This window comes from Diaphorina citri, unplaced genomic scaffold (assembly GCF_000475195.1).
Source record: "Diaphorina citri unplaced genomic scaffold, Diaci psyllid genome assembly version 1.1 scaffold122, whole genome shotgun sequence".
Taxonomy (NCBI): domain Eukaryota; kingdom Metazoa; phylum Arthropoda; class Insecta; order Hemiptera; family Psyllidae; genus Diaphorina; species Diaphorina citri.
The window spans coordinates 238,578-266,248 of NW_007377559.1; the positions used below are offsets into that span (position 1 = coordinate 238,578).

At 39.1% G+C, this 27,671-nt stretch overlaps 1 protein-coding gene and 2 long non-coding RNA genes across 6 annotated transcripts in view; 2 read left to right on the forward strand and 1 right to left on the reverse strand.

The window, feature by feature from the left end:
* LOC103524827 overlaps positions 1-19,502 on the forward strand; it is a 38,768-nt gene extending 19,266 nt beyond the window's left edge. The window contains exons 13-20 of the mRNA XM_026820098.1: positions 9-207; positions 531-662; positions 1,296-1,349; positions 13,715-13,966; positions 14,395-14,590; positions 15,234-15,409; positions 17,034-17,160; positions 18,324-19,502. Coding sequence (XP_026675899.1) covers positions 9-207; positions 531-662; positions 1,296-1,349; positions 13,715-13,966; positions 14,395-14,590; positions 15,234-15,409; positions 17,034-17,160; positions 18,324-18,777 — 1,590 coding nt within the window. The 3' untranslated portion in view covers positions 18,778-19,502. The remainder of the gene's footprint in view (positions 1-8; positions 208-530; positions 663-1,295; positions 1,350-13,714; positions 13,967-14,394; positions 14,591-15,233; positions 15,410-17,033; positions 17,161-18,323) is intronic.
* On the forward strand, positions 6,266-8,289 carry LOC113465527. The gene is made up of 2 exons (XR_003390213.1): positions 6,266-6,404; positions 8,245-8,289. It is a non-coding gene; the product is annotated as an uncharacterized LOC113465527 (long non-coding RNA).
* A 1,428-nt stretch (positions 19,503-20,930) lies between the features above and the next one.
* Positions 20,931-25,605, reverse strand: LOC113465526. Of its 4 annotated transcripts, none has more exons than XR_003390210.1 (2): positions 24,454-25,605; positions 20,931-21,377 (listed from the first exon to the last, which is right to left on the reverse strand). It is a non-coding gene; the product is annotated as an uncharacterized LOC113465526 (long non-coding RNA). The 4 variants fall into 4 exon arrangements; XR_003390212.1 differs by having other exon boundaries at positions 24,424-25,605; XR_003390211.1 differs by having other exon boundaries at positions 20,931-21,356; positions 24,347-25,605.
* Between the last annotated feature and the right edge of the window lie 2,066 nt (positions 25,606-27,671).

Sequence of the window (27,671 nt, forward strand, 5' to 3'; positions counted from 1 at the left end):
TGTCTCAGAATCCACTGGCGACCTGCAATAACCCCTCGACCCCCGGCACTGCCAGTCTGGTAGCCCGTTCAGTCAGTGGTGGAGAGGTAGATTCTAGGAGCCTCTCTGCAGAGGTCAATAGTTGGAACCCGTTCGAGGATACGGCACCGTTTAGTCAACTTTCCGAGGATCACATTTTCGGCGCCGAGTTTGATAAGATACAACGAGGTAAGGGATAGAACAGTCCAAATTTATCTTTAATGGCCCAGGCCCACAATATGTTTTTTTTTTTTTTAAGTTTGAAAGGGGGAATTGTATTATGCTGTTATCGTCACAAATCGAAGAAAGAAAGAGAGGACAGGATAGGAGAAAGCCAGCCTTCCCGAGAACAAAACTTGTCTCTTTAGAAATAAATTTCGCCTCTGACAGGAATGGAACCCGCAACCTATTGCTTATGAAGCAGACGCGTTACCTTCCAAACTAATTGGCCTTTTTATTTATTTATTTTAATTCATGGATATAAATCAATTTTTTTACTTTCTATTTCGCAGATGTGGTACCCCCAGTTACTTCCGCCCCTGTTACTCAAACCGGCCCTGATGAAGACCCCCTGCCTGTCCCCAATAATGAGCCTAATGCCTCCCCTGATCCTTTCAGTTGTGCTCCCTTCTCTATACCCCCTGGTAAGTGTACAATATTGAACCTATAAGCATGCAATATTGACCCTGACCCTTCCTGCCTGTCCCCAATAATGAGCATAACGCCCCGCCCCTGATCCTTTCAGGTGTGTCCCCTTCTCTATACCCCGTGGTAAGTATTTAATATTGCCTTGGAATTTTGGAAATATTTTTTTTTACCTGTGTGTAACTAAAATGTTGGCAGAGGTCGCAGAATTAATCATTTGCATGTTGCAAATTTTTCGACCCCACCCGAAATCCCAATAATGAGCCTAATGCCTCCCCTGATCCTTTCAGTTGTGCTCCTTTCTCTATACCCCCTGGTAAGTATACAATATTGAACCTATAAGTATGCAATATTAAACCTAACCCTCCCTGCCTGTCCCCAAAAATGAGCCTAACGCCCCGCCCCTGATCCTTTCAGGTGTGCCCCCTTCTCTATACCCCGTGGTAAGTATTTAATATTGCCTTGGAATTTTGGAAATATTTTTTTTACCTGTGTGTAACTAAAATGTTGGCAGAGGTCGCAGAATTAATCATTTGCATGTTGCAAATTTTTCGACCCCACCAGAAATCGAACTACGCCCTTTAAGCTGACTGGACATTTCTTTAACAATATTATTTCCTTGGGTTTTCCAGGATTCTCCCGCCAATCTTCAAAAGACAAGAAATGTTCTTCCAGCGATGTCGTTGGTAAGTCATGAACGCCTGCTCTCTATGTTGTTATCAACTGTTATCATCACTGTTCGAAATCGAACTACGCCCTTTAAGCTGACGTTTCTTTAACAATATTATTTCCTTGGGTTTTCCAGGATTCTCCCGCCAATCTTCAAAAGACAAGAAATGTTCTTCCAGCGATGTCGTTGGTAAGTCATGAACGCCTGCTCTCTATGTTGTTATCAACTGTTATCATCACTGTTATCAACTGTTATAACTCTCATGTTATCATCATTGTTATCAACTGTTATAACTCTCATGTTATCATAATTGTTATCAACTGTTATAACCCTCATGTTATCATCATTGTTATCAACTGTTATAACTCTCATGTTATCATAATTGTTATCAACAGTTATAACTCTCATATTATCATCATTGTTATAACTCTCTTGTTATCATCATTGTTATCAACTGTTAGAACTCCCATGTTATCACAGAGTACATAGCCATGTTGTTTTCTATTTTCTACTTCAAGAGTCGCTAGGCTTGGAAAGTTTTGAACATTATGAACTTTTGGTATCTATCTAATGCTTGAGATTGATTGTTATGTCATTTTTATCTTTGCATCGCAATATTTTGTGACCATTATGATCAACTATGTTTTGCTCTCTATTGAGATGGACTCTTTTACCTTTACTTACCTACCTATCCAATAAAACGAAGGCAGTAAAATTTGCTCTTCGTATGAACAAAATATTATTATTATTACTATTATTTTCTTTTTCCTTTTTTATGGGAGTTTCTTAGAAAATAATTTTGGGGCAGTTGTTTTGGTCTTTTTTTTACGAGAAAAAATCTTTAGGTTATCTTCTAAAAATGTTGGTTACAAATGAAATTACTTTATGATGAATTTTTTTGTGTACCTTTTGACCATTTTCTCCCCTAAGCTGAAATATTACAACTCTCTTTGATTAGAATCGTTAGAATTTTCGTGTGAGTTTGTTTGAAATAGTCTTTAAAATACGATTACTTTTTGTTTATTTCATTTTAGAAAACATTGGATGAGTTTTCTTCTTATCCTGGTCTAAATGTACTTACCCAAGTATACCGTCAGACAATTCATTATTTATTTTCAATACTAGTCATTCTGATATACTGTTGTCCAATATTTTCACTCTTGGTTATCTTTAATTACTTCTCTTCCTTTCTCTCCCTCTCTCCTCTTCCTCATACTCTCTCCCTCCCCCTTTCTCTCTCTTTCCCTCCTTCCATTCTAACTCTTTCCTTCTTTCTTTCTTGTGTTTAGTTCTTAAGTGTGATTATACATTGTTTAGCTCTAATACCAAAGATTTTAACATTATTGTACTCCCTATTCTTATTCTACTTTCATGATGGCTAAAACGGTTGGACTACCTACTGTTGTTATTAAATGTCATATATTAGGATACAAAACAAATACAATAACAATACCTATTTATAACATCTGTGGCTGAGTAGCTTTTTTCGGCTTAGTGCTTACATTTCGGGGTACACTGACCCTTGTGAGGATAATTGAGTAGCGACCAGTGGCGGCATTACCAGAGTAAAAAGAAAATTTATAGCAATGACAGAAATAGGGCTCTTAGTAATGCTGTGATATCCACGAAAATTGTGAAGCTCTCGGCTACCACAAATAAATCATGAATTGGATTTTTTGATTGGATTCAATATTTATAATTACAATAAATCAATTATTATTAATTTACTAGCCCATCTACAATATCCTTTGCTCCAAATCCAGTATTATTTATTGATGATTGTCATGGTTAAATTTAACCCCCCATTATATAATACTTGTACCTACTTAGTATCATTATTATAAACTCGAAGTTTATTCTTGTGAGATATGTTTATCATGTTTTTATTTCAAGCTGTTTATTTTCTTGTTTTTAAATATAATTTTTTACCTCTCTTGTGATCGAACGTTATCACTGATAACTTATCAGGAAATATTTAATCTTGTTCTCCACTTTTTTCTTCTGAATAATTTCAATTTATTTGCATGCAAAGTCGTCAAATGACTTTTCACTTGTTTATTATTTTGTTTACTGACATTAGTTATAATTTTTTACCTCTCTTGTGATCGAACGTTATCTCTGATAACTTATCAGGAAATATTTAATCTTGTTCTCCACTTTTTTTCTTCTGAATAATTTCAATTTATTTGCATGCAAAGTCGTCAAATGACTTTTCACTTGTTTATTATTTTGTTTACTGACATTAGCATTCCATACATAATGTTGGGTACTTTTCAACTACCCGTAAACCAACATTAAAGGACACTCTTGACTCTATTTAAATATTCAGTCTGTATTACCTCTACAATAAAAACAACAAGTAGTCACTACAAAAAATTATCCTACTTGATTCTTCATTTTGGTGAAACTTCCTTCAATATGAATTTACTAAAGGTGATTCAAAAATTAAAAGTGTTTTGGTTTCTTTCGAAACGGGCTCGATTTTAATTTTCAATTTAATTTCAGAAACTCTTTTTATTAATCTTCTTTTTATGATCCTGAAAAGTCTGTCTTTGCCAGGGTCATCGTAGGCAAAGTTTTGTGAATTACCTATGTAGTTTCTGAGTCAGTGATCTTCTTTTTATGATCCTGAAAAGTCTGTCTTTGCCAGGGTCATCGTAGGCAAAGTTTTGTGAATTACCTATGTAGTTTCTGAGTCAAATCCATGTTAATCTTCTTACTCCATTCGTGAACGTCCATAATATCTTAATCTAATGAAAGTTTTATCAAATTTAAAACTAATTTTATCAAAGTTAAATCTAAAGTATACTCGTACCTTGCGTTCTTGACAAATGTTCTTGTGAATAGAATTTGTATCCGTGCCATTTTGAGAGCAGTCCACTAAATTTTATCCCTAGGTAAGTAACATCCAATGACCAAACTAGCATTATGTTTTGGTTTTCCTTATCTAATACTGTTGCTTTCTGTTTGGTTTTTTCGCATTTCTTTTAATTTTGAATCACCTTTATCTGGTTTTGTACCCCTCTTTTTCGTTTCGAGATGGTTTAATATTAAATGTGTGAATGAAAACTACTTATCATTGTGTACAATTTGAGAATGAACGTTCTTTTTGCAAATTCATTCTAAAGGAATTCCATTTTTTAGCATGGAAAATCAATTTTTAATAAACTGTGCCCGAATATCTTTGTAAAAATACGTCTACCAAAAAAATCATTCAAAACATTGTAAAATAACTTACTACTTTAATTAACATCAATGAAATCTAAATTGACACGAATGTGTGAATGAAAACTACTTATCATTGTGTACAATGTGAGAATGAACGTTCTTTTTGCAAATTCATTCTAAAGGAATTCCATTTTTTAGCATGGGAAATCAATTTTTAATAAACTGTGCCCGAATATCTTTGTAAAAATACGTCTAACAAAAAAATCATTCAAAACATTGTAAAATAACTTACTACTTTAATTAACATCAATGAAATCTAAATTGACACCTGAAAGACACATTTATTCATGCACACACATTCAATTTTAAACCCATCTTTGTTTTTTTTTTTTCTTCTTTTGTTTTTCTGTTCTGGTGCCTAGGTATTTTCTCTTTGGTTTCTATTATGTTTTGTGTTGGTTGTCTCTTATTTTTGTTTCGTTATTTTTTCTCCTTTAAGAATATTTTTTTTTTATTATTTACTTGTGAAATATTCTTTTTTATGGATAGACCTATTTTAGGTAGTATGCTAGTATGCTTTGCTTTAACCTTTTTTTTTCTATCACACAAGGTTTTACATCCGCAAATTTTGGGCTTTCGCTAATTAGTACTAGGTTTATTGCTACAATTGAAACCTTGAATTATTTAATTGTGAAATATTCTTTTTTATGGGTAGACCTATTTTAGGTAGTATGCTTTGCTTTAACCTTTTTTTTCTATCACACAAGGTTTTACATCCGCAAATTTTGGGCTTTCGCTAATTAGTACTAGGTTTATTGCTACAATTGAAACCTTGATGTAAGTAATAATAAAACAAGGTTTATTTTAAATGTGCTATTGATCCCCCCATTTCGTAATAGAAATCATTCTGATTACCTCCCTCCCCCGTGCAAATCGTCTTATCAACAATATCGCTTTCTCCTCGGTCGGCATCGAACCCGGAACCTTCAGCATCACAATCTAGGATTTTCAAAATGCCTATTTCATTTTTTACACGTACCTACCTAAAATAATTGCAGAAATCGCAAAATTAATAATTTTCATCTCGCATTCTTTTTGACCCCACCGGAAATGGAACTACGGCTAATCAGGGTGTTCATTTAATCTAATTGTAATATGTGTTCCCCATAACATGTCAAAATATATGAGACCTTGGTTAGACTGCCGGGGTAAAGAGACTTTTCAGTCCTATCCCAGCAGGATAAACAAATTCTATTCTATTCTGTTCTATTCTATTATATTCTGTTCTATTCTATTCTATTCTATTCTATTCTATTCTATTCTATTCTATTCTATTCTATTCTATTCTATTCTATTCTATTCTATTCTATTCTATTCTATTCTATTCTACTTATCGTTCCGAAAGCGAATAGAAAAGGAAGACAGAAAGTCAGCCGTTCCGAGAACGAACCTTATCCGTTCAGGATAAAACCCGCCCCGGGCGGTAATTGATCCCGCGGCCTAGCGCTTACAAAGACGCTCTACCAACTGAGCAAACTAGGCTTAATCATTTAAAAGAGTAAAAAAAAAAACTTTTTTGAGATTATAAAACTCCCTCGCCCTAAAATGCTACACAGTATATCTGGTGAAATTATTTACACTATTTTCCGTTAAGTGCTTTAACTATGTGTTAAATAACCTTACCTGTATATTTTCTCCTTATTTCAGACCACGGCAAAGAACTCCGGAAGAAGAAAAAGTCGGGCGGAGGACTGAGCAAGAAAAAACTGAGCGAGCGAGTGCGAGGTCGAAAGAAACTCCCCACTCACACGATCGGGGGGAGCAATTCGGAACCGATTGACGTTCCTTCCCCTGGAGATGAGAATTCGGATCAGGATTCAATCGGGTCTGCTTCCGATCTGAGGTAGAGTTTTTTTTTATTATTATTATTTTTTTATTTTATTTTACACTCATTGAACCGTAAAAAACATTAATTTTATTATTTATTTTTGCTAGAAAACGAACATTATCCCATCAGGATAAAATCCGCCCCGGGCGGGAATCGAACCCACGGCCTAGCGCTTACAAGGCAAACGCACTACCAACTAAGCTAACTAGGCTGGCTCTCCTCAATTTCCCAATTTCACCCTTGGGTTATGTTTATCTTATTTAAGTACCTGTATCACTATATTGCAGTTTCCGTTCCCATTATACTCTTGGGCTCCATCCCAATCACACCCTTCGTTTCCCTTTCAATTTCACCCTTGGGCTCCTTCCCAATCCTATCCTTGGGCTCCATCACCCGAATCTTCCCGTGTTTCTCCCTAAGACTATTCCTCCTCGCCAACATAGCATTGTACACAAGGAGCAGGGCCCACACTAGGAAGTGGGCCTTCTCAATTTCCCAATTTCACCCTTGGGTTATGTTTATCTTATTTAAGTACCTATATCACTATATTGCAGTTTCCGTTCCCATTATACTCTTGGGCTCCATCCCAATCACGCCCTTCGTTTCCCTTTCAATTTCACCCTTGGGCTCCTCCCCAATCCTATCCTTGGGCTCCATCACCCCAATCTTCCCGTGTTTCTCCCTAAGACTATTCCTCCTCGCCAACATAGCATTGTACACAAGGAGCAGGGCCCACACTAGGAAGTGGGCCCAGGCCGTCAGTATAGCCCCCTGTAGCAGGAACGAACTGTTGATGATGCCCCCTCTAGGGTCGCGCCGGGGGGTGTTGGGCTGGGTGTAGTCCATCAGGTCCAGAATGGACGTACAGGAGAGGCGGTCGAATATGAGACTCACCAGATTACCGCTTGCCTGAAACAGAAGAAATTTTGGTCAAATGTGGGTACCGAACCCGGAACCTTCTGCATGACAAGAGACGTACAGGAGAGGCGGTCCAAAATGAGACTCACCAGATTACCGCTTGCCTGAAACAGAAGAAATTTTGGTCAAATGTGGGTACCGAACCCGGAACCTTCTGCATGACAAGCAAGCGCGTTACCACTTGGCTAACCGTACCCTCCAACTGGAAAGCTTGTGAATCAAAGTTTTTCTCCAGAGGTTTGATAGAGGGGACTATAAAACTACTGAAATCTTATCGTTCCGAAAGCGAAGAGAGAAGAAGACAGGATAGGAGAAAGACAGCCGTTCCGAGAACGAACCTTACCTGTTTAGGATAAAATCCGTCCCGGGCGGGAATTGAACCCGTGACCTAACGCTGTTCTTATAATATAAGATTACTTAATGCTTTCTGTGCAATCAATTCCCATTTTATCTTTTTTACAATGGTTATGTCGCCACTGGTCATGCTACTGAATACTATTTTAAAGACTCGATTGCTCTAACGAGGCTGAGTGCACCCTGAACTCCAAACACAGAAAAGTCGAAAAAACTTCGACTCAGTTGGGAATCGAACCCGGAACCTCCGGTGTGCAAGCTTAGTGGACCCTCCTCGGCCATTGAAGTTGAGCTCCTCAATCTGATCATTTATTACCCTGAGCATTCTGTTTCCCTTGTACTCCCCTGAGGAAGTATACCGGCCTGAATTTCCCTCGCTAAAGAAATAGCAAAGGTCGAGTGCGAAGGGCATCCACTTGTAAAATTTGTAGCCAAAACCAAATGTCAACCCAAAGCAATCACCCTAGTTAGGGCTGATTGAGAGGCTGACGAAAGGCGCCGACCCCGTCTGTACACGGGAAAAGGCGAAGAAAACGAAGAAGCTCTTCGTTATTAATCGGCTGTTTTCGATTTTGTGTTTTAGGGCTCGGGAAGAGGACAGCGGAGGGGAAGGTAGAAAGGAGGAGAAGAAGAAGGAGAGGAATCCTGAGTGGAGCCGGGAACCCAGCAGCACGATTCCTGATATGGTCACCACCCATTTACTAACCACGTGCAACGTTGCTTAATTTCAGTGATCCGTGGGAAATGGTCCATTCAACGTGTCTACGCTAGGTAGACATCTTTACTTACCTTCAAATTCCTGGCCACAGTTCTTCTATATTCAGAACAAGTCTTGTAGTATCCTTCCGTGTACAGGTATGCTGTACTGAGGAGCAGGACTGAGATCACCCCTGATGATAGAGCGAGGGGAGTGAAACAGGAGTGGGAAACTTTACTTACCTTCAAATTCCTCGCCACAGTTCTTCTATATTCAGAACAGGTCTTATAGTATCCTTCCGTGTACAGGTATGCTGTACTGAGGAGCAGGACTGAGATCACCCCTGATGATAGAGCGAGGGGAGTGAAACAGGAGTCCCCGGCCTGCCCTGGAATTACGCCCCTGGGGGAGAAGAGAAAGCGATTAGAGGGTTGGATGTGTAAGTAGGGGTGAGGCAAGCCGGCCTAGTTAGGTTGGATGCGCGCCTGCCTTGTAAGCGCTAGATTGCTGGTTTGATTCCCGCCCAGAGCGGATTTTATCCAGATAAATAAGATTCGTTCGTTAATACAACATTTTGTGACTGGAACGTGATCTGAATGGATAGTGGAAACCGACCCTAAATAGGTACCTAACCTCCTTGAGTACTCTTTCTTCTTCCTAGCCTTTTCCTATTTAAATAGGGTCGGCGCGACATTTCTCGTCAGTCCCTTCCAGGTTCCAGGCAGCCCTATCGTGTACCTCATGTCCTGATAAATTCTTCTCTCTCAAGTCGGAACGATAAGAATTCCTTTTAATACTCTGCACCTATCATATACAGAGTGCATACCCTTTCAGTACTCACCCATCATAGCTAGGCACCGGTACAAAGCGTCTATTGACGCCATGGCCCCTGGACCGTCTAGTCTCCTCTCGTAAACTCCGCACACAGTAGTAACAGGCCAGGCCGCACGAGGCCAAGCTTACCAATAAGTGTGTGTACGTCACGAAATAGCAGATCCAGATATTACCGCCTGGAATCGGAGCGGAGGAATAAAAATGAGGCTTTGAAATGATTGCTGATAACGAAAATATCCCCCAAAAACCAGTTTTTTTTTTTTTTTTTTTTTTTTTTTTTTTGGTTTTTTAAAAAAGAGAAAGCCTTATAGTTAACTAAGAGAGTAGTGCGTCGCCTTATAAGTTGCTAGGTCGTGGGTTCGATTCCCGCCCAGGGCGGATTTTATCCTTAACAGACAAGGTTCGTTCTCGCAGATGTCAAGTGCGGAATAGGATGCCAGAGTAGTTTCGTAAATTAGGCTGCTGAGCTAGTCACTCACGACCAGACCATCTGACAAACCTCAGTTTGTCAGAACTTCTAACTCAGTGGGATTAGCTTCTAACTCAGTAGGATTAGTTTCTAGCTCAATGGGATTAATTTCCAACTCTGTGGGATTAGGTTCGAGCTCAGTGGGATTTCCTAGTTCGGTCGGGTTATCCAGTGGATTCCAATTCACCCCTCCTGCTTCGGATGCTCAGGACATGTTTGGCGCGGTCCCATTTACCCAGGTTTCCTGTGATCGTTTCCATTCTATAGACTCTTATACCTTGGGTAATGCGAGAACTTTACCTGCTCAGCCCTGCTCTCTCGATACTTTCCAAACGCGAGGTAATATCGCCACCGTCAATATTCTACCCCATCCTCCTACCCTACCTCTTAAGGTTATCTTCTAAAAATGTTAGTTACAAATGAAATTACTTTGTGATGAATTTTTTGTGTACCTTTTGACCATTTTCTCCCCTAAGCTGAAATATTACACCTCTCTTTTATTAGAATCGTTAGAATTTTCGTGTGAGTTTGTTTAAAATAGTCTTTAAAATACGATTACTTTTTGTTTATTTCATTTTAGAAAACATTGGATGAGTTTTCCTCTTATCCTGGTCTAAATGTACTTACCGTATACCTTACCACTTGTATACCTTACCACCGTATACTTACCTAAATGTACTTACCTAATACCAAGTATACCGCCAGACAATTCATTATTTATTTTCAATACTAGTCATTCTGATATACTGTTGTCCAATATTTTCACTCTTGGTTGTCTTTAATTACTTCTCTTCCTTTCTCTCCCTCTCTCCTCTTCTTCTTAGTCTCTCCCTCCCCCCTTTCTCTCTCTTTCCCTCCTTCCATTCTAACTCTTTCCTTCTTTCTTTCTTTCTTGTGTTTAGTTCTTAAGTGTGATTATATCTACATTGTTTAGCTCTAATACCAAAGATTTTAACATTATTGTACTCCCTATTCTTATTCTACTTTCATGATGGGTGAAACAGGGAGGTTGGACTACCTTCTGTTGTTATTAAATGTCATATTAGGATACAAAGCAAATACAATAACAATACCTATTTATAACATCTGTGGCTGAGTAGCTTTTTTTTGGCTTAGTGCTTATTATTTCGGGGTGCACTGACCCTTGTGAGGATAATTGAGTAGCGACCAGTGGCGGCATTACCAGAGTAAAAAGAAAATTTATAGCAATGACAGAAATAGGGCTCTTAGTAATGCTGTGATATCCACGAAAATTGTGAAGCTATCGGCTACCACAAATAAATCATGAATTAGATTTTTTGATTGCATTCAATATTTATAATTACAATAAATTAATTATTATTAATTTACTAGCCCATCTACAATATCCTTTGCTCCAAATCTAGTATTATTTATTGTTGATTGTCATGGTTAAATTTAACCCCCCATTATATAATACTTGTACCTACTTAGTATCATTATTATAAACTCGAAGTTTATTCTTGTGAGATATGTTTATCATGTTTTTATTTCAAGCTGTTTATTTTCTTGTTTTTAATTATAATTTTTTACCTCTCTTGTGATCGAACGTTATCACTGATAACTTATCAGGAAATATTTAATCTTGTTCTCCACTTTTTTCTTCTGAATAATTTCAATTTATTTGCATGCAAAGTCGTCAAATGACTTTTCACTTGTTTATTATTTTGTTTACTGACATTAGCATTCCATACATAATGTTGGGTACTTTTCAACTACCCGTAAACCAACATTAAAGGACACTCTTGACTCTATTTAAATATTCAGTCTGTATTACCTCTACAATAAAAACAACAAGTAGTCACTACAAAAAATTATCCTACTTGATTCTTCATTTTGGTGAAACTTCCTTCAATATGAATTTACTAAAGGTGATTCAAAAATTAAAAGTGTTTTGGTTTCTTTCGAAACGGGCTCGATTTTAATTTCCAATTTAATTTCAGAAACTCTTTTTATTAATCTTCTTTTTATGATCCTGAAAAGTCTGTCTTTGCCAGGGCCATCGTAGGCAAAGTTTTGTGAATTACCTATGTAGTTTCTGAGTCAAATCGATGTTAATCTTCTTACTCCATTCGTGGACGTCCATAATATCTTAATCTAATGAAAGTTTTATCAAATTTAAAACTAATTTTATCAAAGTTAAATCTAAAGTATACCTTGCCTTCTTGACAAATGATCTTGTGAATAGAATTTGTATCCGTGCCATTTTGAGAGCAGTCCACTAAATTTTATTCCTAGGTAAGTAACATCCAATGACCAAACTAGCATTATGTTTTGGTTTTCCTTATCTAATACTGTTGCTTTCTGTTTGGTTTTTTCGCATTTCTTTTAATTTTGAATCACCTTTATCTGGTTTTGTACCCCTCTTTTTCGTTTCGAGATGGTTTAATATTAAATGTGTGAATGAAAACTACTTATCATTGTGTACAATTTGAGAATGAACGTTCTTTTTGCAAATTCATTCTAAAGGAATTCCATTTTTTAGCATGGAAAATCAATTTTTAATAAACTGTGCCCGAATATCTTTGTAAAAATACGTCTACCAAAAAAATCATTCAAAACATTGTAAAATAACTTACTACTTTAATTAACATCAATGAAATCTAAATTGACACCTGAAAGACACATTTATTCATGCACACACATTCAATTTTAAACCCATCTTTGTTTTTTTTTTTTCTTCTTTTGTTTTTCTGTTCTGGTGCCTAGGTATTTTCTCTTTGGTTTCTATTATGTTTTGTGTTGGTTGTCTCTTATTTTTGTTTCGTTATTTTTTCTCCTTTAAGAATATTTTTTTTTTATTATTTACTTGTGAAATATTCTTTTTTATGGATAGACCTATTTTAGGTAGTATGCTTTGCTTTAACCTTTTTTTTCTATCACACAAGGTTTTACATCCGCAAATTTTGGGCTTTCGCTAATTAGTACTAGGTTTATTGCTACAATTGAAACCTTGATGTAAGTAATAATAAAACAAGGTTTATTTTAAATGTGCTATTGATCCCCCCATTTCGTAATAGGAGAAATCATTCTGATTACCTCCCTCCCCCGTGCAAATCGTCTTATCAACAATATCGCTTTCTCCTCGGTCGGCATCGAACCCGGAACCTTCAACATCACAATCTAGGATTTTCAAAATGCCTATTTCATTTTTTACACACGTACCTACCTAAAATAATTGCAGAAATCGCAAAATTAATAATTTTCATCTTGCAATCTTTTTGACCCCACCGGAAATGGAACTACGCTTAATCAGGGTAAAGGGACTTTTCAGTCCTATCCCAGCAGGATAAACAAGTTCTATTCTATTCTATTCTGTTCTATTCTATTCTATTGTAACCAATGAAGAGGAAGAATAACCATCTCCTCAGAGGTTGAAATCAGCCTAGGAGATGTTTTTATTTCTAATTAATTATTCAAAAATAAAGAAATCATATTAAATAAAATAAAAAAAATTCTATTCTATTCTATTCTATTCTATTCTACCTCCCTTCAGCATCACAATCTCCTCCGTTTCTCCTCCCCAGGTCTCATCTCACGTCACTCTAGTCATACCTCAGGCGGGGACAAGTGGAAGTACTTCTCCCGGCCCAAGTCAGACTCGCATGCTGAAGAGGCCCTCAGCATCACAATCTAGGATTTTCAAAATGCCTATTTCATTTTTTACACGTACCTACCTAAAATAATTGCAGAAATCGCAAAATTAATAATTTTCATCTCGCATTCTTTTTGACCCCACCGGAAATGGAACTACGGCTAATCAGGGTGTTCATTTAATCTAATTGTAATATGTGTTCCCCATAACATGTCAAAATATATGAGACCTTGGTTAGACTGCCGGGGTAAAGAGACTTTTCAGTCCTATCCCAGCAGGATAAACAAATTCTATTCTATTCTGTTCTATTCTATTATATTCTGTTCTATTCTATTCTATTCTATTCTATTCTATTCTATTCTATTCTATTCTATTCTATTCTATTCTATTCTATTCTTCGTCCCTTCAGCATCACAATCTCCCCCGTTTCTCCTCCCCAGGTCTCATTTCACGTCACTCTAGTCATACCTCAGGCGGGGACAAGTGGAAGTACTTCTCCCGGCCCAAGTCAGACTCGCATGCTGAAGAGGCCCTCATCCCGTCCGAAAGTGGAGAGGGGGAAGAAGGAGTGGAGGAGGAAACGCCAGCATCGCCTCCGTTTGTGAAGGCGCCACTGGAGGATAGGTCCAAGTATGAGAAGCTGCAAGTGAACCGGTTCGAGATATCTTCGGATGATAGTGCTGATGAACATGGTGAGTTGAAGCGCTAGATGTGGAGGTTGGTGGTTCGAGACCAAGTCAATTCAAACTTTTTTTAAGAGGTTTGATAGGAAGAGAGAATTAAGACAGGATAGGAGAAGGCCAGCCGTTTGATAGAGGGAACTTATTCGGGGCGGATAGCGAACCCGCGGCCTAGTGCTTACAAGGCAGACGCGCTACCAACCAAGGTAACTAGGCGGGCTTATGTTCCTTAAATAGTCGTATGAACTCAGTTCACATAAGCTCCTGTCCTGCCTTGGAAGCCAGTACTCATAGTTTTAGGAGATTTTAATGTTCCTAAATTTGATTGGGTTGTAGGCATTAGTAATCACTATGATTCTATTGTACGTAAAAAGGTACCGACATTGGCAAACAACAAATTTACAAACATCCAATATGAACTTTACCTCTCTTGATTTCAGACCATGGCAAAGAACTCCGGAAGAAGAAAAAGTCGGGCGGAGGACTGAGCAAGAAAAAACTGAGCGAACGGGTGCGAGGTCGAAAGAAACTCCCCACTCACACGATCGGGGGGAGCAATTCGGAACCGATTGACGTTCCTTCACCTGGAGATGAGAATTCGGATCAGGATTCAATCGGATCTGCTTCCGATCTGAGGTAGAGTTTTTATTATTATTATTTTTTTTTTATATTACACACATTGAACCGTAAAAAGAAACATTGATTTTATTATTTATTTTTGCTAAAGCAGCGCTTTTTCATAACTTTTATTATGTCATTACTTAATGCTTTCTGTGCAATCAATTCCCATTTTATCTTTTTACAATGGTTATGTCGCCACTGGTCGTGCTACTGAATACTATTTTAAAGACTCGATTGCTCTAACGAGGCTGAGTGCACCCTGAACTCCAAGCACAGAAGAGTCGAAAAAACTTCGACCCAGTTGGGAATCGAACCCGGGACCTCCCGTGTGCAAGCTTAGTGGACCCTCCTCGGCCATTGAAGTTGCGCTCCTAAATCTGATCATTTATTACCCTGGCATTCTGTTTCCCTTGTACTCCCCTGAGGAAGTATACCGGCCTGAATTTCCTTCGCTAAAGAAATAGCAAAGGTCGAGTGCGAAGGGCATCCACTTGTAAAATTTGTAGCCGAAACCAAATGTCAACCCAAAGCAATCACCCTAGTTAGGGCTGATTGAGAGGCTGACGAAAGACGCCGACCCCGTCTGTACACGGGAAAAGGCGAAGAAAACGAAGAAGCTCTTCGTTATTATTCGGCTGTTTTCGATTTTGTGTTTTAGGGCTCGGGAAGAGGACAGCGGAGGGGAAGGTAGAAAGGAGGAGAAGAAGAAGGAGAGGAATGATCGTGAGAGTGAGACGGTGACTATGAATGATTCCGTGATGACGTGCGGATCTTCAGCATATCATGCGGAGTGTGAGAGTATGGCACGCGATGAAGTGATGAGACATCCTACCGGTAAGTAACTACTTCATTAGACGTGATAACGTGATATTGATTCCGTGATGACGTGTGGATCCTTAGCATATCATGCGGAGTGTGAGAGTATGGCACGGGATGAAGTGATGAGACATCCTACCGGTAAGTAACTACTTCATTAGACGTGATAACGTGATATTGATTCCGTGATGACGTGCGGATCCTCAGCATATCATGCGGAGTGTGAGAGTATGGCACGGGATGAAGTCATGAGACATCCTACCGGTAAGTAACTACTTCATTGGACGTGATAACGTGATATTGATTCCGTGATGACATGTGGATCCTCAGCATATCATGCGGAGTGTGAGAGTATGGCACGGGATGAAGTCATGAGACATCCTACTGGTAAGTAGGCAATCTTTTAGCCAGCACCTGGGAGCAGCGTAAGACGCGTTTCGTTCTGATTGGAACTCATCAAAGATTTTTATTAAAAGAGGTTTGATACAGGGAACTGTAACTGCTAAGGTCTTAGCGTCCCGAAATCGAAGAGAGAAGGAAGACAGGATAGGAGAAAGCCAGCCGTTCCGAGAACGAACATTGTCCCATCAGAGCCTCGTTAGGTTGGATGCGCGCCTGCCTTGTAAGCGCTAGGTCAAGGGTTCGATTCCCGCCCAGAGCGGATTTTATCCAGATAAATAATATTCGTTCGTTAATACAACATTTTGTGACTGGAACGTGATCTGAATGGATAGTGGAAACCGACCCTAAATAGGTACCTAACCTCCTTGATCCGCCCCGGGCGGGAATTGAACCCGCGGCCTAGTGCTTACAAGGCAGACGCGCTACCAACTAAGCTAGCTAGGCTGGATCTTTTTCCTCCTTTGATGAAATCTCGTTACGTTCATCTTTCCCCACGTTATTCCCTTATCGTGTATATCTCATTCCCCCCCTCTTATATCAGTGGCCCTCAGCATATCATGCGGAGTGTGAGAGTATGGCACGGGATGAAGTGATGAGACATCCCACCGGTAAGTAACTACTTCATTGGACGTGATAACGTGATATTGATTCTGTTATGACGTGTGAATCCTCAGCATATCATGCGGAGTGTGAGAGTATGGCACGAGATGAAGTCATGAGACATCCAACCGGTAAGTAACTACCTCATTAGACGTGATAACGTGATATTGATTCCGTGATGACGTGCGGATCCTCAGCATATCATGCGGAGTGTGAGAGTATGGCACGGGATGAAGTCATGAGACATCCAACCGGTAAGTAGACAATCTTTTAGCCAGCACCTGGGAGCAGCGTAAGACGCGTTTCGTTCTGATTGGAACTCATCAAAGATTTTTTTTAAAAGAGGTTTGATACAGGGAACTGTAAAACTGCTATGGTCTTATCGACCCGAAATCGAAGAGAGAAGGAAGACAGGATAGGAAAGCCAGCCGTTCCGAGAACGAATATTATCCCATCAGGATAAAAATCCGCCCCGGGCGGGAATCGAACCCGCGGCCTAGCGCTTACAAGGCAGACGCGCTACCAACTAAGCTAGCTAGGCTGGTTCTTTTTCCCCCTTTGATGAAATCTCGTTACGTTCATCTTTCCCCACGTTATTCCCTTATCGTGTATATCTCATTCCCCCTCTCTTATATTCCAGTGGCCACCGTTCCCGAACACACGGAAGTGGATCTCCTATTCGTCGGTCACAGCTACGGGGAACGCCCCCTACTAGCCGATGACGAACCAGACGCGGAAGGACCGACTAAAAAAGAGAAAGCCTTATAGTTAACTAAGAGAGTAGTGCGTCGCCTTATAAGTTGCTAGGTCGTGGGTTCGATTCCCGCCCAGGGCGGATTTTATCCTTAACAGACAAGGTTCGTTCTCGCAGATGTCAAGTGCGGAATAGGATGCCAGAGTAGTTTCGTAAATTAGGCTGCTGAGCTAGTCACTCACGACCAGACCATCTGACAAACCTCAGTTTGTCAGACAATCTGAGTGTGTGTGGCGAAAAAATCTTGAGACCTAGGTCTGTCAGACCGTCTGAGTGTGAGCAGCGGACACTGGCCACTGGTGTTGGCGAATCTCTTACCTGCTATCACATTTAGCGTGGTCATCACATACAGGACACATCCACAGTCCGAGGCATAGCAGGAGTTAAGTGTGGAATGCCAGTGACTCCACACCAGAGCGAAAAATATACATGAGGTCAGGCCTAGTCCACAACTGAGGACGTAAAGGCAGATCAGCCACTTGTTGGTCTTAGCCAGGAGAGAGTCCGGTGGGAATGTCATGGTGAGATCAGTGCTGGGAAAGCTTGTTGGCGGCGTTAGGACAACTGGTTGGCTGAGCTAGGACAACTGGAAGCTAGTGCTAGGACCTGGACAGCTTGTTGGCTGAGCTCAACTGGTTGCCAGCGTTAAGACAGCTGGTTGCCAGTACTAGGACAGCTGATTGTCCAAACTTAACAATATTGGTTTGGTTGGCGATGAACTTTGCATCGTTTCCAATGTCTACCTTCTACGTCTACAGCTTTAACTTCTACAGTTTGTTAAAAAGGCTGATTGATAACTTGGTTATTTGATATATACATGATGTGCACTGTTTTTAACATCTGCATTTTTAACTAATAGATACTTTTAGACACCTAAGTAATTAAATTTAACAAAGTATTAGCTATTGGGCCCCTACCTGGGTACTTTACACGTATAACTTGTAGTGGAGACGCCAAAATTTACACTCGATTTTTGACCGATAGCGTAGGTACTGATAGTAGGTACTAACGATTCTCTATCGTATTTTTAGGTAAATGGTTGCGTACCTACATAATCTATTAACACAGGGATAGCTGTGAAATTCTTGTTAAAAAAAAAAAACACTCCACACGAACTATTCAGAAGGTTTCTGCACTGCCCTAACGCTAAAACAATATTGTTTCGATTTCCGTCAGTCAAATCAAAGAAACTACCCTACCCTTTCCCGCCTATACAACCCCCAGCGCACGGCGAAGCTCGGACGGGCCTCAGCCCACCGCGAGTAAACCTCTCCTCCCCGCCAAACCTTCCCTACAAGCCAGCAATTCCTTGGCGGCAGGGGACACCTCGAGCCCGCCAACACAAGAGAGTCTCCCCTACCCGGGACCAGACACATACAGCCCGCAGGACACCATCATCGCCGAGTCCACAGACAGTGACCCTTCCATCCAAGTGAAACCCGCGAGCAAACCCAAATCCAAACTGTCCAGCCATATCTCGAAAAAGTCAAGCAAGAAAATCCGCGCCATTCATTCAGCAGCCGGGTTTAGTAATTTATCCTTCGAAGATTTCCCGAGTGATGACGAGAGTAGTTTTATACATAGCGAGTCGAGTAAGAAGTGTAAGCGGAAAGCGAACCCGTTCTCTTGAGTCGTAGCTCCGGTTAGGGTGCCCGCGAGTAAGGCTTACCGCTCCCTAACACATTCCTGAGTGAGGTTCGACCTCACTCACTCTGAAATTCAAGTTATGTGGGTAGGCTAGGCTTGAAAAATGAAAAAAAAAAAAAAACAACAAACAAACAACAAAAAACAAACAGCCAGACAGATAGACAAACGAACGAAACAATAGATTTTGTTCCTATTTTTTTAGACTGTAAAGGGAGTAAAGGGACTTATCAGTCTCAACCCCTGCCGGCGAAACTTGTTTTTTTTTTCAAGCCTAGCCTGGTCTAGACCTGTGTAATGTGTATAAACACAACCTCAGCTCTAGTAAGCTCTGCCTTCATAGTTCAGTGGGGCATATCCTCGTCTGGTATTCATTGAGTTCCATTTGCCACCAATGCATGGAATTCTATCCTCTATTATTTGAGGAACCACAGTAGTCGTGCTTTTTCGCCTGCCATTCAGGTGGTCACAGGTTCAAATCGCTGCCAAGGCATAACATTCTATCCTCAATCATTGAAGAAAAATTCCATAGTCCTACTGAGTGAATGCTGAAGACTTCCAAGTTATCCTGAAAATTTCGCGGTGGTAATTTTAAAAAGGTGATTAGTTGTGCGGGTCGCAAAGTGATAATTTGTCAGCATTATTTATACAAGTAGGGTTCTCGACATAGGGAAGTAATCGTCTTTTTGGAGAATTTTTATCGAATCACGCCAAAAGAGGAAAAATTCCGAAAGCAAAATACCTACACCTAAAATAATTGTATCTGCAAAACGATTTCAGCCTGTATAAACACAACCTCAGCTCTAGTAAGCTCTGCCTTCATAGTTCAGTGGGGCATATCCTCGGCTGGTATTCATTGAGTTCCATTTGCCAGCAATGCATGGAATTCTATCTTCAATTATTTGAGGAACCACAGTAGTCGTGATTTTTCGCCTGCCATTCAGGTGGTCACAGGTTCAAATCGCTGCCAAGGCATAACATTAGCTCTAGTAAGCTCTGCCTTCATAGTCCAGTGGGGCATATCCTCGTCTGGTATTCATTGAGTTCCATTTGCCAGCAATGCATGGAATTCTATCCTCAATTATTTGAGGAACCACAGTAGTCGTGCTTTTTCGCCTGCCATTCAGGTGGTTGAAGGTTCAAATCGCTGCCAAGGCATAAAATTCTATCCTCAATTATTGAAGAAAAATTCCATAGTCCTACTGAGTGAATGCTGAAGACTTCCAAGTTGTCCTGAAAATTCCGCGGTGGTAATTTTAAAAAAAGTGATTAGTTGTGCGGGTCGCAAAGTGATAATTTGTCAGCATTTATACAAGTAGGGTTCTCGACATGGGGAAGTAATCGTCTTTTAGAAGATTTTTTATCGAATCACGCCAAAAGAGGAAAAATTCCGAAAGCAAAATACCTACACCTAAAATAATTGTATCTGCAAAACGATTTCAGCCCGTGTGGGAACTCCCCAAGTTGTTTACGAAACAAAACGCTTTGTAGAATATTTAAACAATGAACTCCCTTCATGTATTTACACAATATTTACACAATATTTACACTCTTGTTATTATCTATTTTTTACTAAAGTATATATTATGTATTTCATTGATTATTTTTTGTATATTTACTACACATTCCTAGAATGTACCATCTAAGTCCTTCTCAGTATGTATTTCATACCCCTATATACATATAATATATTTTTATTTCATTTACACAATATTTACACAATATTTACACTTTCTTGTTATTATCTATTTTTTACTAAAGTATATTATGTATTTCATTGATAATTTTTTGTATTTACTACACATTCCTAGAATGTACCATCTAAGTCCTTCTCAGTATGTATTTCATACCCCTATATACATATAATATATTTTTATTTATAAAATTTTATCCATGTATGTACAGATTTCCTAGAGATTATGTACAATATAACAATCAATACCATTGATGCAATATTAATCTTTGGTCTTTTTTTTTAAGAAGGAAGACAGAATAGGAGAAAGCCAGCCGTTCCGAGAATGAACATTATCCCATCAGGATAAAATCCGCCCCGGGCGGGAATCGAACGAGGTCAGGCCTAGTCCACAACTGAGAACGTAGAGACAGATCAGCCACTTGTTGGTCTTAGCCAGGAGAGAGTCCGGTGGGAAAGTCATGGTGAGATCAGTGCTGGGAAAGCTTGTTGGCGGCGTTAGGACAACTGGTTGGCTGAGGTAGGACAACTGGAAGCCAGTGCTAGGACCCGGACAGCTTGTTGGCTGAGAACAGCTGGTTGCCAGCACTAGGACAGCTGGTTGGCTGAGGTAGGACAACTGGAAGCCAGTGCTAGGACTCGGACAGCTTGTTGGCTGAGCTCAACTGGTTGCCAGCGTTAAGACAGCTGGTTGCCAGTACTAGGACAGCTGGTTGTCCAAACTTAACAATATTGGTTTGGTTGGCGGTGAACTTTGCATCGTTTCCGATTTCTACCTTCTATGTCTACAGCTAGGTACACTTAACTTTTAAGGCTGATAACTTGGATATTTGATACATGATGTGCACTGTTTTTAACATCTGCATTTTTAACTAATAGATACTTTTAGACACCTAAGCAATTAAATTTAACAAAGTATTAGGTATTGGCCCCTACCTGGGTACTTTACACGTATAACTTGTTATGTAGTGGAGACGCCAAAATTTACTCTCGATTTTTGACCGATAGCGTAGGTACTGATAGTAGATACTAACAATTCTTACTCGTATTTTTAGGTAAATGATTGCGTACCTACATAATCTATTAACACAGGGATAGCTGTGAATTTTTTGTTAAAAAAAGCACTCCACACGAACTATTCAGAAGGTTTCTGCACTGCCCTAACGCTAAAACAATATTGTTTCGATTTCCGTCAGTCAAATCAAAGAAAAAAACGAAAAAACTGCGTTTAATGGGTTTTTCAACTTGAACACTCCCAAAAAAGTAAAAACTGGTATTTCAATTTTCAGTGAGAGAAGTTGAACAATTTTCATGTATTTTGTTTTATGTCTCCGTTACATATCTACCTATAATTATTATATTTTAAACGTAAGTATACTAAAAGTATGTAATACGTACATTGTTCTAATATAGTTACAGTAAATAGCGTACAACAGGGACTGAAGGTATAGGCGGGAGGAAGACTCGAATCAATTCTTATCAGATCAATTCTTATCTTATCAATGAAGTGATAACGAATAGTCTATAGTGAGTCTATGAGCCAATTTCTGTAACCACCAACCCAAAATAATAGCGCCTCTCTAAGGACTATGCGGCGAAAGGTTAAGAGTTCAGAAAGTATCATCTTGATGACCTGGGTTCTATTCCACGAAATAATTCTGACATCATATATTATATCGCACTCCATATTCCTCTAGTTAACCCATTAGTGCATAAAGTCACCCGGGTTCTCTCTTGCCTCCCCCTTGAATGAACCCCTCAAGTACCTATTTTACTTGGAATGCACTTAGCCCTTTGGCCCGTACCCATGATGTAGGTACTTGGAATTTTTGGGACTTCATTCAGATATTTTCACACTTAACCACGAAAGTTATTTCATTTTCCTCTTCACACCCTCGCGTCAAAAAGTTCACGATTTACCGTCATTTTTTTAATCGATTTATCTCGGGATCTAGAAATCGTAGAAGAAAAAGAAAGATTCCGTTAGTCCTCATTTTTCCTGCTCTATGACTTTGAAACATCACCCAAGTAAGCGCAACTGATCTATTATTTACTTATCTCGAGGAACCATCCAGGAAGTACCGTATCACCGAAGACGTCGTGAACTTGGTTTGAACATAAATTGAGAACAACAGACTGAGTGAAATGTAATAAAACAAAAATATACGTACCTACCTACTTACTCCCATCTACAAAAATGCAATTAAAATACTGGGTAGCTCAAATATCACTTACCTAGAGTACTAAGTTCCCTTAGAATCTAAATAGGTAATAGGGAGGTAATAATCTCCCTAACATCAGTATCTAATGGGAATCATCCAATCGCAAGCTGGTGCCATGTAATTAGCCATTCACAAAGCCAAGTTATTGGGCCAACAATCATTTGACTTAGCAAATGACGGCTATTACAAGCAGTAAATACGTCGTTCTTGAAGTACCTAAGGCCAGCCACTTACCTGACAGGCGGACCTGGTCAGGTGTACCTGTCAGATCTACCTGATAGTGAGTGGCTGACCTAAGGCGAAAGGTCCTAAGAATGTCTGCGTACGTCTACCTAAACGAAATCATGCAATGTAACAGTTGTAACATCTAACATCCTATACAAATGGCGATGAAAGCATGGAACATTAACGAATCAAAACAACGCCAAAAAAATCATTAATGGGTACCTACTTTGCAATCCATCGCAATTCATTGAAACCTGACGAGAAAATTGATTTATCTCATTGCTCTCTCTACTCTAGCGTAAATTTCCTATCACTAGATTTAAAGTAAAAGTGTAAAACATAAATAAAATAATAAATAGATTCATTCATAACATTACAGTCAAACCTGTCTAATTAGGACCGCGGCGGTCTACATAGGAAACCTGGACAAACGGGGAGCAAATTGGTGGCCTCTTCATTTGTGATTGTAATGAGAAATGAGAAACCAGGAGCTGAAGAAGGAGAAGAAGAAGAGGAGGAGGAGGAGGACCATCAAAATTGCGACATTTCTTGTCAGTCTCTTCCAGGTTCCAGGCAGCCCTATTTTTGTACCTCATGTCCTGATAAATTCTTCTCTCTCAAGTCGGAACGATAAGAACTCCTTTTACTACTCTCTGCACCTATCATATACAGAGTGCATGCCCTTTCAGTACTCACCCATCATAACTAGGCACCGGTACAAAGCGTCTATTGGCCCCATGGACTTTGGACCGTCTAGTCTCCTCTCGTAAACTCCGCACACAGTAGTAACAGGCCAGGCCGCACGAGGCCAAGCCTACCAATAAGTGTGTGTACGTCACGAAATAGCAGATCCAGATATTACCGCCTGCAATCGGAGCGGAGGAATAAAAATGAGCGGACGAAAAAAAAAGAGAAAGCCTTATAGTTAACTAAGAGAGCAGTGCGTCGCCTTATAAGTTGCTAGGTCGTGGGTTCGATTCCCGCCCAGGGTGGATTTTATCCTTAACAGATAAGGTTCGTTCTCGCAGATGTCAAGTGAGGAATAGGATGCCAGAGTAGTTTCGTAAATTAGGCTGCTGAGCTAGTCACTCACGACCAGACCATCTGACAAACCTCAGTTTGTCAGACAATCTGAGTGTGTGTGGCGAAAAAATCTTGAGACCTAGGTCTGTCAGACCGTCTGAGTGTGAGCAGCGGACACTGGCCACTGGTGTTGGCGAATCTCTTACCTGCTATCACATTTAGCGTGGTCATCACATACAGGACACATCCACAGTCCGAGGCATAGCAGGAGTTAAGTGTGGAATGCCAGTGACTCCACACCAGAGCGAAAAATATACATGAGGTCAGGCCTAGTCCACAACTGAGGACGTAAAGGCAGATCAGCCACTTGTTGCAATAAATGGTACACTTACCCTATTGTGTCTGTTATCGCCCATCTGATGAGGGACATACTACGGTAACTACGGGATGGATATGCTACGACACAGACCACATGAGTCTAAATAAAACTTATGATTACCATTATCACAAAGGCGGGTGGATCAGAAGAACTGTGAGAGTAGGTACTGTGATACATTCAAATAAGGAAAGTAAAAAGCACGAGATTGTTCTCACTCACGTTTCTTATAATATAATCACATACTACCTACATTACCTACTCATTATCACTTCGGGAAAAAAACACAATCGATCGCCGACGGTAAACTTTTGAACTTTCGACCGCACTTAACCTTTCCATATTACACCACGAAATGACACGGGGAATTCCAAATAGGTATTATTAATATTTTATCTATATAAAAAAAAAAAATCCTTTAAAAATTAACTTATAAAATTAAAATATTTCACTCCAATGTTCAACATACAAACAAGTAGGTAGGTACAAATTAAATAAAAATGAGAAGAAAATAAATAAACTCAATTAAGTAAAACTACGATACACTTTGACACTTGACGGGGGATGTGCTATTATTCACTACAAAGTACCAAAATACTCGAACAGATAAAATAGACAATACTTAATTACAGGCGTTATCAGTTGTTATCAGTAGATAATTTTACACTATGAAGTGTGTACTTGTGCGTTACGATGTTGCATGTGCCTATTGTGATAAGGGGGAGTACATATTAAGAAATTGATTACAGGGTGTTGCATGTGCAAGTACCTAGTGATAAGGGGGATTGAGAAATTGGTACAGGGTGCATTCACCATTCACTACAATAGATATAATTTATCAGGATGATATCTAGATACGTATCTTGCTAGAGCGAGAGTGAAAAGTGGTTGGATGTAAGAGCTCACATAAGTGAGAACCCTGTCACGTAAAATAAAGCCTTTAAAAGTAATGTCCTTCAGAGACGGTAAAAAATAAATAAATAAACTAAAAAAAAAGTGGTATTTGTACCCTATCGGGAAGGAGAGTAAAAAAAGTAGTATAAAAACAGTCAAGTAATGTGGGGCATTTTAATTTATTTACAAACAATATTCTACATTAATTTGTTGTCTTTATTTTAATAGGTACGCACTAGTCAAAAAGTTAGGGCATAGAAACCAAGTTTGGCCATCAATAGTATAAGCACCATAAAAAAAAAACCGGTTAGAACAACCTATTATACTACCTACCTCCATTTGTTAAAATCATGTATTTTTTTTTTTTTTTTTTTACCCCCAAATTACTGATATAAATGGTGATTTTGATAAAAACTTGTACTAAAAGCTTCGGTCGTCCTCGTAAAAAGTATAGACGCAAACGGATCTTAAAATAATTCTACGAACAGAGCATAGAGCGCGCTTTAATTGCATCAAGAAAAAATGGAAGTTTCGCGGGCGTTTCAAAATTCAAAAAAGCTTGCAAAAAAGTTCCTTTTTGGTATTTGGACTATTTGGGTATTTGGTATTTTGGTTTGGTTTAGAAATTAGAATGGTTCAATGGTTAGGTTATTGCCAGATTTGAAATTTGAACTTTTGGCTTTTCCAACTTTGCACTACTGAACCGAAAGATTGGTAGCTTTGAGCTTTTGGATGTTTTTGTAGTCCATCACCTCAACTCTTGACTATGTTTCCTACTTCTGAATCGTTTCGAAAATGGACAAAATCAACCCAATGTCAACATGGATTTTGAGTACTAACACCTGCACACAGGTGATCAACCTTTGTCAAAGTCTTGAGCCATCAAAATGAAGCGTACATAAATCGCGACCACCTAAAAAAAAAATCACACTTCCGGGTATCGAACGCTAGGAGGACCATCAAAATGAAGCGTACATAAATCGCGACCACCTAAAAAAAAAATCACACTTCCGGGTATCGAACGCTATTGAGGAAGCACGGAAGGTTACACAAAAACCGAGACGAATTCCTATTTATTTTGATGACAAATTGACAAACTATTTAACTAAGTAAGGAATATCTGTATCTATACGTAAATCTTATGTACCTAAATAATATCTGTACCTATCTATCTATAGGTAGATATTATGTAAATAAGCTTGCATAACAATAGTGGTATGTTTTATTGCATTGTTCTGTGTGGGTGTGCAAGCTACGTTGATGAATCATATCGTGCAAAACGGGGTAATGTCTTATTTTACGGTTAAAAAGAAGGGAAAGAAAGTACATAGTTTTGGGAGCGAATTTCAAATGCTACGCACATTGCATAATCAGTAAAAGATAGGGTAAGTGTACCATTTATTCGACCACCTAAAAAACGTACCATTTATTGGCCCACCTGTACCATACGCCACATAAGTCTGAACTGGACGAACTTTTTCAAGATCCAATTTCATCAAAAGAAAGGGCTTAAAGACTGCTATCGAACCAGTGCTATTCAAAAATTGTAGTCATAAAAACAAAAATTAGAAAAATAAATGTGGACAGGTGGGCCAATAAATGGTACGTTTTTTTAGGTGGGCGAATAAATGGTACACTTACCCTAATAGCTTCAAATCGACGTTATGGTTCAGTATATCCTTCGACCTAGGAACCTGCGAGTACCTACCTAACCTAATACATTAAAATTTAATACAACTTATACAATAGGTAATACAATAGATCAGTTGCGCTTACTTGGGTGATGTTTCAAAGTCATAGAGCAGGAAAAATGAGGACCAACGGAATTTTTCTTTTTCTTCTACGACTTCTAGATACCGAGATAAATCGATTTAAAAAATACAGGTAAATCGTGAAGTTTGACGTCACGGCATACGCTCCCGTAGGCGAAGACGTCACATCAAATGTCCCGAGCAAAGCTCCCTCACAGGCAACGCATATTTGAACTCTTTCATTAGAGCGGAAAATAACAAGCGGGGCCCGTCCCTCCGGGAATTTTTCGATCTTGGTTAAGGAAAATCAATATTTATGTACCTACCTATTTTATTTAATATTCAGTTTATTATTATTCTTGATTTGTTTTTTTGGTTTTACTTTTATGTAATGATTTAAAATCAAGACTAGAGCCCGTTCTCCCTTTATTCCCAATATAATGTTCAAGTCACCCATCCATTTATTGGCCTTGCTCGGCGTAGCTTAACATAGATGACGCTAAAACCGGTCTTAAATGATCGACTGAAGTGTTATCTAAAACTTTCTCGCTTTGAGTTCACAGGTCGTCGCGACAAATTTCGAGATCAGAGCTCATTTATGTAAGAAAATGTGAAAAAATCCTCCAAAAACCAGTTTTTTTGGTTTTTTGGCTTTAAGGTTTTCTGGACAAAATTTGCACCACCATTTTCGTAATC